The sequence below is a fragment of the Sarcophilus harrisii genome, chromosome 2, assembly GCF_902635505.1.
Source record: "Sarcophilus harrisii chromosome 2, mSarHar1.11, whole genome shotgun sequence".
Lineage (NCBI taxonomy): Eukaryota > Metazoa > Chordata > Mammalia > Dasyuromorphia > Dasyuridae > Sarcophilus > Sarcophilus harrisii.
In genome coordinates this window covers 245,058,761-245,072,517 of record NC_045427.1, presented here as the reverse complement: position 1 = coordinate 245,072,517, position 13,757 = coordinate 245,058,761, and the positions used below count along the sequence as shown (strand labels likewise).

At 37.5% G+C, this 13,757-nt stretch overlaps 1 protein-coding gene across 6 annotated transcripts in view; it reads right to left on the bottom strand.

Annotated features, from left to right (window-relative positions):
• RTEL1 (regulator of telomere elongation helicase 1) overlaps positions 1-13,757 on the bottom strand; it is a 100,886-nt gene that overhangs the window by 75,850 nt on the left and 11,279 nt on the right. For all 6 annotated transcript variants that reach the window (XM_023494441.2, XM_023494442.2, XM_023494439.2 and 3 more), the window contains exons 7-10: positions 4,531-4,606; positions 3,504-3,588; positions 2,648-2,713; positions 433-586 (exon numbers count right to left, since the gene is read on the bottom strand). In XM_023494441.2, coding sequence (XP_023350209.1) covers positions 433-586; positions 2,648-2,713; positions 3,504-3,588; positions 4,531-4,606 — 381 coding nt within the window. The remainder of the gene's footprint in view (positions 1-432; positions 587-2,647; positions 2,714-3,503; positions 3,589-4,530; positions 4,607-13,757) is intronic.

Sequence of the window (13,757 nt, the reverse complement as noted above, 5' to 3'; positions counted from 1 at the left end):
TAATCAGGAGTTTGCCTACTAAGAAAGCTCTTAGCATTCTTAGCATAAATAAACCCATTCTTTCCACAAATCTCATGCCTGTATTTATTGGGGTTTGCAAATTCTTTCACAAAAACTGCACAATTGGCCAAGGGGATCCCATTGCTGCTAGGGGATCTTTTACCCTCAATTCTCCCACCTCATTATTTATATACTTACGTCTTGGAATTTGAGATGCTGACTTGTTTGCATCTTAAGGAAGACTGCTGGTGAATACAAGTTACAATGACACAAAATTCTATTGGCTAGAACTTGAGTCAGCTGGCTTCTGGGGTCCCAGACAATCATAAAGCCAATTTTCATATGATGGAAATCCTGTTTTTATTCTAGTCTGAAGAAGCTTGACTCTATTATTTCTCAAAAAACTGTTTCTTCTCCTGATCTCATGCCCACCTGAATTGTCAAGTTCCATGTTGAATTCTGCATGGATTTCATTTTGCTGTAGCAACTTTGTCTGTTCTTCTAATACCTGATTTATAGCATCTAGGCCAGATGCCAAATCGAAGGGAGTCAGATCAAATGAAGCCGATTCCTCACATACTTTCTCCTGAGAGGTAAAGAAGCCCAAGTTGAGAACAGAACCAGGAAGGAATGCTAAATACACTTCAGGTCTAAGTAGTTTTAGAGCTGGTAAAGCCAGAATAATTTGCTAGTAGATTAGCAAATCACTCAGGGTATGGGTCACAGATTCAGATAGAGAAAACAAAGGAAAGAAGTTAAAAGAACAAAAAAATGATACCCAAATCCCTTAATAAAAACAAACCTGAAGCTAACCTACTCAAAGAATAGAATGGGAATAGCCTGGCATCTCCTATAACTTGAGCTTCATAGCTGTTCTTTGAAGCTAGAGATATAACAATTAATATATTACCATGAAGCAGCATAGATGCTTTGGAGCCCGCTTTCTTTCAAATAGCTATAAAAATAATAAAACTAATATTTACATAGGTCTTTAAAGTTTGCAAAGCACTTTATCTGTATTATCTCATTTGATCCTCAAAATAACTCTGTGAGGCAGGGGTTATAATCATTTCCATTTCAGAGATGAGGAAAGTGAGCCTGAGAGATGTTAAGTGACTTGTTAAGGTTCACATAGGTCATGTCTGCCTGGGATTTAAATTCAGTTCTTCCCAACTTCCTAACAAGGCCCACACTTGCCTCCTATAGCAAAGAAAACTCTCTGTATTGGAGCTCCCCATTTATACCTTTACCTCAGAATTTCTGGCTAGCATCTCATGAAAACAACTGAAACAAGCAAGCAACATGAGTTCAATATTGAATATTTGTTAATGAAACTCACAGGTTTTACTTAAGGTAATAATCTAATCATATGATCTTAAGAGGGGAATTTGAGAGAATACTTCCAAATCTCCCTTGCCCCTTCATGTAAAATGTAGTCCTACAAACTCATATTTGAGTTTTGTCATATTCCCTATGTTTTTTCCTAAGTTTTCCCTGCTCACAAAAACTAATGGCTTTGAAAGCAAAGACAGTAAGTGTTTCTTTTTAGGACTAAGGTAAGTAAATAGTATAAAACAAGAAATAAGGGCAAAAGGACTGAATTTACCTATTTGTTCATTTTCAAATTCACTGTTCTCCCTCCCCCCAAAGACAGGAAAAATAAATGAACATATTATAACATAATTTCAAGAATCAACTATATACATTAATGAAACAAATTCTATTACATTGTTGGTAGAGCTGAAGAATGGCTTCCAAGAGATTTCTAGTCATCTTACAACATCCAATAACAGTCACAAAACTAATCATATATTTTATCCCAGCTATTGTGGCTTTAAGCAAACAATGTTATTAGGCAAAAAGGCCTAGTCTATACACAAATGTTCCAAGTACCTCCTATGTATCCAATATTTAGGAAATAGTTAACTAAATTATGACATGTTAATGTGTATGTAATAATATATGTAATGTTGTATCATAAAAAGTAACAGATATGACTAATACAAAAAAAATGGAAAGATCAAAATGAAACTAACTACAATCATATGAATAAAAACCAATAAAGTAAACCAAATTTTGAAGTGCCAAGACTGACTCTTTCTGACACTTACTGCTAACCCTAACCTTAACCCTAACCCTAAAGATCATAAAGACATAAAGTTGTCAGTCTGCTTTTTAAAAGGACTTGATCTAAGTCTCTGGGAAATCCAATTCAATTACATGCCAAGGGAAGAGAATATCATATGCCTGGGGAGAAAAGAAGATCATTAGGTTAAAGATAGAAAACACTAATTCAGGGTAAGGATAAATGTAAAGAAATCTAGAAATGCATCACATTGTACTTATGATGAAAAATGCTATCCCTCCCCAGAGAAAAACTGATGGTGCCTGAATACCAATAGAAGCATATATTTTTATTTTCTTTATTTTTATTAAAGGTTTTTTTTTAATATGCTTTCTTTCACAGCATGACTTTTTTTCCCCAAACACTACCTTCTCAATGAGAGTAGATAAGGAAGGAGAAAATAAAGAATTTGGAAATCAAAGTTTTAAAAACAAATATTAAAAATTATTTTCACATGTAACTGGGGAAAAATTAAATTTAATTGAAAACATACTCTAGAGGCAAAAAAAGAAAAAAACTTACTACATTGTGAGCTTCATCAAAAATCACTACTGTCCCTTTAAGGTCAATGTTGTGTGCCCTTCGTGTCTGCAAAATAAAAGTTAAGGAAAGAGGATGTATGAAGCTGGAGGCAAACAAAATAGAAAGTAAATTAACCACTCATGTGGAGTTGCAAAAGGCTTCTCTGAGAAAATCATATTCAAATAGTTTGGACTGACTAAACTTTCAGAATAAATGGTATTTGCTTTGGGGAAGCAGAAAAATAAGAAAACAAACTGACAAGCCTGAAACCCCAGGCATGACCTCAAGAGGTAGACCCATACTGAGAAGATTCTCAGAAGCACAGTACACACTTGGCACCTGGAGCAAGTATGCTGCCTCTTTCACTCACCTTATTTTGACTCCTACTGTTAGCAGAGAATGGTAACTTTTTCCTCTTATTGTGTTCTTACTAGAAATGAAGTTCCAAAGCACACTAAACCAAATGATGCAAAGATTTCCTTACTGCTTAGATATCAAATGACTATAATACTTTTGACAAAACTAATATTTGAGAAGGTATAGGACTCCTCTAGAAAAACTTGGCCCTATTCATGCTGCCACAAAATGATTGATCTACAACTTCTGTGTATTTAAGCCTCTGTTTGGCACAGTTCTGAGGTCCTGGCAAACTGTTAAAAGTTTGAATAGGTCTTGATCTATTGCTGCTATCAGAGGATTTCAGAGTTTTTTACTTTTATTCTATTCTTTGTAGCAGTGAAATTAGAAAAGACTTGAAGCAAACAATGCATTTTGCCAAGGCAAAATGTGTACCTAGGTTTTAGTCACTAAAAGTCAGTAAAGAAATAAGTATTAATACAAATAATGAAGTATTTACCTTGGAATCCAACAGATAATTGTATGGCATAAAAATTATGTCTGCTTGCTGCTTTAGTGTCCGAGATAAATAATAAGGGCAGACTCTGTTTAAAATGAAAGAATAGGGAATCAGGCACTAATACCATTCAGAGTAAAAATGAGAATGAACTTTCCTTTTCTTGATTACACTCAAACTCAAAGGACTGGACGTGTGAACTAGACTGACCTTTTGAATAAGGAAATTCCCTTTATGAGGGTACCTTGTCTACAACTTAACATTTCCTAGAAAACAGAGAGACTGTAACAATCTCAATGAATAGAATGGGCAAAGTTTCAAAGACAGACAGCTTATCAGGAGGGGTAAAAGCCCAATACGTGGCTACTTCTACATGTCAAGAGATAGAAAGTTATAAAGATCAAAAATAATACTTTTGTTTTCTCTAATAAGGATCCAGAAACAATAATGGGCTCCCTATTGGATCTGTAACAGAGTATGTTAAGTCTTCAAAATAATGTGGCTGTTGCTTTACAATTGTCAAACTGCATTCTGAAGAGCTTTACTTGCAGAAAGATAAAGACCTTCAATGTAATCAAATAGCACTGACCTCTGGCTAATAATACTTTATGATGTTTTCTGACATAGCCAAAAGTATGCAAATAAGGTATAGCAACACCAGAACTGACTACTCAACAACAGAAAATACTTAGCTGGGTCTCATAGATAAAAAAAAAAGTCCCACTGTACTCAGAGACATTAACAAAAACTAGAATAAGGCTAAAAACTGGCAGAGATGTGGGCTATAAGTAGAAAGTTCATGAGAATCTGAGGAGAGTCACAAGGGAGCTCACACATATCCACTGGTTCTTCTCTGGCAACTTCTGACTATTGTTATGAAGTTCCATTATCCACAGTAATGTTAACTGAGCGCCTCATACAAATCCTACAGTAGATAGTAGGAACTTTGTGAAGGCTCAAATCAGTCAGCCTTGCTCTGCTTCTTACTGCTGAGCAGTGAAGGAAGGAGGGAAAGAAAGGAGGTTCTTACTTGTGCCTGTTGCCACCTTTAACTAAATCTTCAATATCCAAGATGGGAGTGACCAGTTCCTTTTCTGTGCTCTTCTCTGTGAGAAAACAGCCAAGAATAAATAAATGCGTTTTTCACTTAAAAGTTTCATGAGTTTTCAGGTCAGTCTTGAAGCCTCAAGGACACAGATCATTCCATAAGCAGAACAATACAGCTTCCCAACAGCAGGATGCTCTAGGATAGTACTTAGGGCAAAAATACAATACCTGGCACACCATATTCTGTCAGCACAATTATAACCCCTTAGGGACATTTCAGGAGCATCAGTGAAAGTCAGTTGGAACAAAGAATAGACACACCCTATCCTTAGCAAGAGTCCTCCCTTCCTAGGTTATATATCTATATCATAACTCATAGTTAGATATCAATTGGGTGAGGACACAAAGCCAATTTTTTTTTCAGTGTACTAATAGAAGTAGAATAGATAGTTCTTTCTCAACTCCATCCCCAGGACAAACTGCCTGCTGTCAAAGCTTGGGAGGAAGGAATGCCGAAAAGATTTCAAAGTGGGCTGATCAGGAATGTCCACTGGCTATTTATTTATTAATTTTTTACCTAAGAACCTTTTGTCTTTTTTTTTAATTAAAACTTTTTATTTTCAAAACATATGCATGGATAATTTTTCAACATTAATTCTTGCAAAACCTTGTGTTCCAATTTCCCTCTCCTGCCCTCAATCCCCTCTCCCCTAGATGGCAAGTAATCCAATATATGTTAAACATGGTAAAAAAAATATATGTTAAATACAATATATGCATACATATTTATACAATTATCTTGCTGCACAAGAAAAATCAAATCAAAAAGGAAAAAAATGAGAAAGAAAATAAAATGCAAGCAAACAACAGAAAGAGTAAAAATGCTGTTGTGATTCACACTAAGTTCCCATAGTTCTCCCTCTGGATGTAGATGGCTCTCTTCATGACAAGAACATTGGAATTAGCCTGAATCAGCTCAATGTTGAAAAGTGGCTATTCATTTATGATCTTAGTTTTATGTGACAGAGTAGACAAAAGAATCATAGCTCACTCAGAGATTCTCAGAGGGTAAACAGATCTATCTTTTTCCCTGTCACCACCCCTTACTCAGGCATCTAGGTGACTCATTGGTGTCAGGCCTCAAGTCAAAAAGACTCATTTCCCCAGTTCAAATTTAGCCTCAGACATTTACTATCTGTGTGACCCTGGACAAGTCACTTAACCTTATTTACCTCAGTTTCCTCATCTGTAAAATGAGCTGGAGAAGGAAATGCAAAATTACCCTATTATCTTTGCCAAGAAAGCCCCAAATGGGGTCACAAAGGGTTTTACACATCTGAAAACAACTGAAAATACTTCACTCAACTTAAAGAGATAATTTTCACCTCCTTTTCAAAACTATCATGGAGATAGCAGTTGCAATGGACTATTATTCTTGCATAATCTCAATTCAAGCAAACCTCTAGAGACAATCTTCAGAATGAGCTATGAGGCTGCAATACGAAGATAACTACTTCTTGATTTGTCCTCTCATCAACTAAAATAAATTCTGGTATCTTTAAACATAAAAACAAAAGGCCTAATTATTGCATGTATTGTGGAACAAACTCAGGGATACAAAAGGGACCTGAGGAGGACAAGTGTGTGTGTGTGGGGAAGCCCAGTAAGGGCCTACCCAATGGAGATCTATTTAATCTCAGAAAAAGGGGCAAAATCAAGGTAGAGAAACCAAGAACAAACCTTAGAAAAATTCCGCATTGTGGTGAAATTTACAACAATATCATATAATAATTTCAAACAGTCCTTGGAAGGAGGACCTTAATAGTGATGAGCTAAGACCGATTCAGTGACCCTGATTGCTACGTTTACTCTCATTTTCTTCTATCATAGCCAACAGGTGGTATTCATCCCAACTCAAATGCAGGATCAAAAATTCTGAACTGAGAAAACTCTATATCTGAGAGAATAGTGGTACAGTAAGCCACCTAAAAAATGTTAGTTCTTTTTGTCAACAATGGAAACCAGGCATCAAAACAAGTTGAAAGGGATTCAAGGTAAAAAGCTTTACTGTAAGCATATGAAACATAATTTCTTAGTCACCATTGGCCCTTTAATGGAAGCTGGCAATTACATAAACGTATCAACAGATAGAAGATGCATTAATCACACAACTACTATCTATTCAATCTTTTTCTTAGTAGAAGTCCTTGATAGAATAAGTCTTTTAAAATAATAGTCCTCCAACTCTGAGATACCACTATACACCTGTCAGATTGGGTAGAATGACAGGGAAAGATAATGTGGAATGTTGGAGGGGATATGAGAAAACTGGGACACTGATACATTATTGGTGGAATTGTGAATACATCCAACCATTCTGGAGAGCAATTTGGAACTATGCTCAAAAAGTTATCAAACTGTGCATATCCTTTGATCCAGCAGTGTTACTACTGGGCTTATATCCCAAAGAGATCATAAAGAAGGGAAAGGGACCCATATGTGCACGAATGTTTGTGGCAGCCCTCTTTGTAGTGGCTAGAAACTGGAAACCGAGTGGATGCCCATCAGTTGGAGAATGGCTGAATAAATTGTGGTATATGGATATTATGGAATATTATTGTTCTGTAAGAAATGACCAACAGGATGATTTCAGAAAGGCCTGGAGAGACTTACACAAACCGATGCTGAGTGAAACAAGCAGGGCCAAGAGATCATCATATACTTCAACAACAATACTATATGATGACCAATTCTGATGGACTTGGCCATCCTCAACAATGAGATGAACCAAATCATTTCCAATGGAGCAGTAATGAACTGAACCAGCTACGCTTAGCAAAAGAACTCTGGGAGATGACTAAAAACTATTACATTGAATTTCCAATCCCTATATTTTTGCCCACCTGCATTTCTGATCCTTCACAGGCTAATTGTACAATATTTCAGAGTCTGATTCTTTTTGTACAGCAAAATAAAGGTTTGGTCATGTATACTTAATGTGTATCTAATTTATATTTTAATATATTTAACATCTACTGGTCATCCTGCCAGTATGATCCACATCTGGTGGAGGGGGTGGGGGGAAAGAGGGGAAAAACTGAAACAAGAGGTTTGGCAATTGTCAATGCTGTAAAGTTACCCATACATATAACCTGTAAATAAAAAGCTATTAAATAAAAAAAAAATCAATAAAATAAAATAAAATAATAGTCCTCTCAGAAGAAATGTGGCACAGGCTTTCCAAACATTTCCTTGCCACAACAACACCTAGCATTTACATCAATTAGTTCTATGCTTTGGTGTACTAGGATTTTAATTCCAGTAACAAGAATAAACAAATACTTGTTACCTCTTACATGAGATATCACTAAAGTACCAATCCCTCTGCTCCTCCACAATATGATGGGCCCAAAACATCTCTAAGGCTCCCAGAATAGGGAAACTAGGGAAAGGCAGAGACAAGACAGAGAGAGGGTTGAAGGTATCCACTCAGCAATACCATAGCAACAGCAGCAGCCAATTGCTGTATACTAGAGCTCAGCCAGAGACCAACACAAAGCCTTCCCATTAAGAGTCATTGTTTAACCTTGACTGGCAAAGTCCCCAGGGTACACTTCTTTCCCTTTATAATTTAAGATCAACTAATCAAAGAAGAAGCTAAAACAGGAACAAAAAGAAGGGCCATCTTTTAAAAATCCCAAAATCAAAGGGGCTAACACTTAAAATTGTTTTCTGGAAACAGCTCTCTCTCTGGCAAGGAATAGAAAGATTGAATGTGACTTTCCTTGTTACAAATCATTTGCTATTGCTGGGAACTGACAAGTTAGTTCAAATGGCTCATATATGTGAATGTGAGCTGAAATATAGGAGTGTTCCTATATCCATAGAACCTTCAGATTATGGGCACCAAGCTTGCTTCTCAACAAAATAGTCCCACTGAGAAATACCTTCAAGAAGAAGCTTAACATTTAAAAAGGGAGCTAAAGGGGCAAAGACCAGGAACATTGTGGTCTATGTTATAAACCCTTTCGCCAACTCTAAAAATCTTTGCTTCCATTCTAGAAACCTCAAATGATTCACAAAAATAACCCCAGGTCCAACTAGTTAAATCCAAGCTCTTAAGAATAGAAAACTGATCTGGCTTGAACTGTTAGGTATTGTAAATATCAATGTTGAGTTGAAATGTAAAGATGATTGATTACAGAGGACCAAGAAAGAATCCACAAAAGAAGGGTATTGTAAAAAAAAAAAGTTTTAAGAAGTCGGGGCGAAATTAGTGGCAGCAGGAGGCAGAAATTATAAACTAAGAGTAAAAAGAATTCAAAGATAAAAATCCTCTTACAATATGCAATTATGTCCATCAGCCTAAATAATTCTTAGAGTTGGAAGAAGACAAATGGAAAAGAGAGGCAATGAAGAAGTCTTGCTTCTCAGAATATGACTATCTCCTCCTTTCTTGGTGCCTTCATAATTACAGGTGTTAGATATGCCAGGTGAATAGGACTGGAATAGCCAACACTCCTACCATTCATGGGCTCCTTACAGAAAAGCAGTCTCAGCCTGCATAGTTGATAGCCACAGGGGTTCTCTAGGAAGGTTACTCAACAGATACAACAAGGTGATTTGACAGAAAAACTCATTTTTTAGTGCCTTTTACTTAAAACTTTCTGGTTCCTTAATAATAATATCTTTCAAGAGACTGAATAGAATATCTTAAGCTATTTCTCCTCTCTATCTGTTCTGTGCAGATTTCTGAGGGCACTGAAATCTCCTGCTCTTTTTTCCAACAACAGACTCAGCTGTCTCCTGCCCCATCCCATTCCACCCCTTTCTGGTCTTCAGCCAACACTGCTGATACTAGGCCACTTCCCAGGAAGCTGAGAGACTGGCTCTCCTATGCAGTGAGTGGCTCAGAGCTTAAACACTGGTGCAGCAAAGACTTTTAGGTTTATGACTAGCAAAGATTTTTCTCTCCCTAGTAAAAGAAAGTCTGGTTGGACCTGGTTTGGGGGCATCCATGTAGCTTCTGGTAATCAAGAAAACTAGTGTCAAGGAGTGAAGCAGAAGAAAGACTTTTTTCAGTTGTCCTCCTCTTAACCACTGCTGCAGATGGCTACCCAGAGGCAATGACTCCCAGGGGGTGAGGTCTCTAGAGATTCCTTTAGCTGGGTGGAAGGGGCATTCCTGAAAGCCCTGATGTCACATAGGCCAGCCATAATAAGTAGAAAGCAGAATTACCTAGTAAGGACTATCAGGGACCTTGGAGCCAAGACCTTTCCTAAACAAAATGAAAGCCTCAATCACTTGTTCATTTACACTATGTGCTATGGTTCCCTCAATTAAATGCCTAGTACAGGCCTTCCAAGGAAGTTATGAAGAGAATTAGGAAACATCAGTAACAGTATCAGGAGCTCCAAGGAAGAGCTATTTGATTCTAGACCACAACATCTGCACACTTTTCAGTACAGTATCAAAAACTGTTAGCATCCTTTTGAGAACACTCAACCAGGAAAAGCATTCGCTGGGGATTCCAGGTTTTTTGTTTCTCCCTCCTGTGATTTTCTTATGTTTTCTTCTTTCTTATATATCTGCACACTTTTCAGTACAGTATCAAAAACTGTTAGCATCCTTTTGAGAACACTCAACCAGGAAAAGCATTCGCTGGGGATTCCAGGTTCTTTGTTTCTCCCTCCTGTGATTTTCTTATGTTTTCTTCTTTCTTATATATCACTGGTCTTTTATATTTCTACCATGAACCATGTGGATTGGATAAGTAGAAGAGAATTAAGGAAGGGAGGAAAGAGAGGGAGCTTTCCAACCAATCCTTATCAAGGACACCCTTGGTACATATTGCATAGGGGTTTCCCTTTGCTCACCTGAAATTTCCTCCTACTGGGCTAGCCTAGGTGGCACTGGGGTTGCCAGGAATGCACAATTTTTGTGGGAAAGAAAGATAGTAGCTGTGTGTGTGTGTGTGTGTGTGTGTGTGTGTGTGAGAGTACTGAAGGAGTAAGGAAGAAAATGTACTCTGGTACATCCTGACAACTCTAAAGGAATAATATAAAATGAAAAGGCTGGAAACAGTGATTTAGATGAAAAGGTTTTAAATACTAGTTAAATTCATGGAGAGAGCCTTCAGCCCTCATTCTTCACTACGAAAGGCCAAAATAGGTAGGCAGAGGCAACCACTGTTTAGACCAAATAAGGAAGTCCTGACTCAGACATCCCTGCCCAAGCATATTCTCTGACCTCGTCACGAGATCCCATAAGATAGAGGCTACAGTACTGGCTGTTCTCAAGGACTAAGATTGGAGGCTTCCTCAATCCCTGTTAATTCTGCCCCCTCTCACTGCTTACCACTCAGTTACACAGATTTAAAAAAACCCAGCCCGATGAACCTCTCATCACTGTTGGAGGCCTGAAGAGTTTGGGGAAAGGTATAGCTGCAGGGGAAGGATGCCCTACCACACTGCCACAAAGGTGTGAAGTGGCTAGGGAATGCCTGGCCTCCTTTACCACAAGACTCTACCAGAATCAATTTGTAGAAGTACAATGAAGGTGCATGTAGCATTTTGCTCAAGATTTAAAACTATCTCCACCATATACCCTTCCCAATCACTATTATCATTAACCCTCTCATCACTTTCACTGATCACCTCAATGAATGTCCTTTCTACTGGAATGGTTTCCTATGGCAAATTCCTACCTCCTGCTCCCCAACCTCTACAACGCAGGGCTCTTTTCTTGTCAAGGTAAAAGCCTCTTTATTCTGTTTCCACTTCCTGGCTTGAGTTCATCAACCTCTTTAACTCTCATGATTTCCTTCTTTAACTCAGCTATCTCCCACCTTAGCCTTCATCAGCACTCAAAACATTACATCTCTACAATTTTGACTGAAATTGCATTCTGTTATCCTAATGTCCCATTTCTCCTGCCTTTTTCTCTGTAGTCTACTTCTGTTCAATCTCACTGTGAACTCCAATTTTCCCCCAGCCCCCTTTCTCCTATTGCAACACCTCTTTCTGGCTTCACTTTTTTGTTTTCACAATAAATCAATGAAAGCACATTTATTAAGTGTCTACTATGTGTGCCTGCACCATTCCAAGTTCTGGGAATACAAAGAGGCAAAAGAGAGATTACTGGCAGCTTTGCAGAAAATAGTTTCAGCAACTTAGATTGTAAAAGTTATGAAGAGATTGAAGGAGAAAGTAGAGGCACTTATTGTAGCTGGACTTTCGGAGGACTTGCCTACAAAAGGCAGAAGAGATAAAGGATGAGAGCAGGGATGGAAGGATCAAGTGAGCGTTTTTTCAGGATGGGAAGACATGAGGATGTTATTGTAAAGTAGTGAATAGGCCAGTAGATGGGGAGAAATTGAAAATAAATGATAAAGCAGGGATGATAGAAGGAACAATCTGTTAGAGGGGACAAGATGGAAAAAGATTGCTTGAACAGGTAAAGAGATTTGGCTTGAAAAGGAGTAAGGTAGTTAAGTAAGTGGCAAAGGAGACAGTACACTGGACCTAGAATCAGGAAAGCATCTTAGCTTACTTCAGAGCTCAGTGAAATGCATATGATCAGGGAATAACTTAACCTTAACCCTCCTGTCATTTTCCTCTACTTCTCCACCCTAGTTGTTAGGGCTTCTTTTTCTTTATATTAGCTTGTATTTACTTCTCTGATTATGTTATATCTTCCCAATGCAATATGAGCTCTTTGTGCATTAATTCATATTTTTCTTTGTATCCTCAATATCTAATTCATTATGTTTTAGGCATAGCTAATGGTTAATAAATGTGTAATAAATTAACTGAAATTAAATTATTCATTCTGGGTTCCCAACTACTATAAAAACAATGAAAATTGAATGGGAAAAATGGGCAGCTTCTCTTTCTGTGGCCCTCCTTTACCATGTCTGTAATAGTAAAAATTCAAATATCACAATGTAGTTCTACTAATGGCTCCCAACTGGGCTTGATATATGTTTGTTGAACTCAAGCAGGCAACAATTGAAGTTATTCAGAGTGAATGATATGTAACTTCAGTTAACCTATTTATTCACAGTGGAATAACAAAAAAAGACCTAGTGGTTTTGTGGTTCTAGTGACACAGGAAGGAGAAAGGATGATGAATGCCAGGCTTCTTTCATAAAGATGCAGAGCAGGAGAAGGAAGTCTTAGGCCATATGGTGGCAGTAAGGCACCAAGAAATCATCCAAACTCTCAGTTAACCCTCGAAGTGCCAGAATGCTCTCTTCAGTACCCAAAGAGATTGCAAAGGCAGAGATGGACATCTAATAGGTTTTAGGTAGAATAACAGGGTTCTTAAGAGAGAGCCCAGTGATAGAACTGCCAGCTTTTAATTGGGAAAACATTTTCTGTATTTGGATTTGTATTCTATTTACTTTCTTTCTTCCTTTTTTCCCCCCTGAGGCAATTAGGGTTAAGTGACTTGCCCAAGGTCACAAAGCTAGGAAGTGTTAAGTGTCTGAGGCCAGATTCGAGCTCAGGTCCTCCTGACTTCAAGGCTGGTGTTCTATACACTGCACCACCTAGCTGCCCCTCTACTCTCTAAAAGATTTAAAACAGCTTACAAAGTTAAATAAATGGAAAACAAGACAATTGGAAGAATCTATCTTTCCTAATGTTCTAGCTCTTGTGAGGCCATCTGCCATGATCGGGTTTTATCCCCAAGAGAGTGGTGAAACAGGCCTACTAAGAATACAAGTTTGGCAACAAAGAGTAATAGAAAATAACAAATAAATATAAATCTTGTTGATTTGAGACAACCATTCAATTCTAAAGATAGCAAATAGCTATTCTTTTAAAAACCATTTTTTATGTGATGCAGTTTTAGCAACCATTAAATTTCTTTGGTAATAAGAGACAGCATCTTAAAACGCAAGAGAAATGGGACTTTTAGTGTGGCTGCTTCAGACCTGAGAACACTGACTTGGTCCTTCCTGGGGAGAGTATGCAATTGGATAATTCTTCCTTGTGCCCTTCTACTCCAATGAAATAGTTTAAATAGCTTGCCACTGTGCAAAAGAACTAGGTATTTGGAAATATGGACAGTTTGAGGGTTATTTCAGAGGCACCAAACAGAAAATCACATATAATCATTTGGGGAGAATATGTAGAATATCAAGGCATTAAAAGGAAATTTTATATCTTTTCTAACAGAGGAGAAGCAGCATAACATTTTTCATGT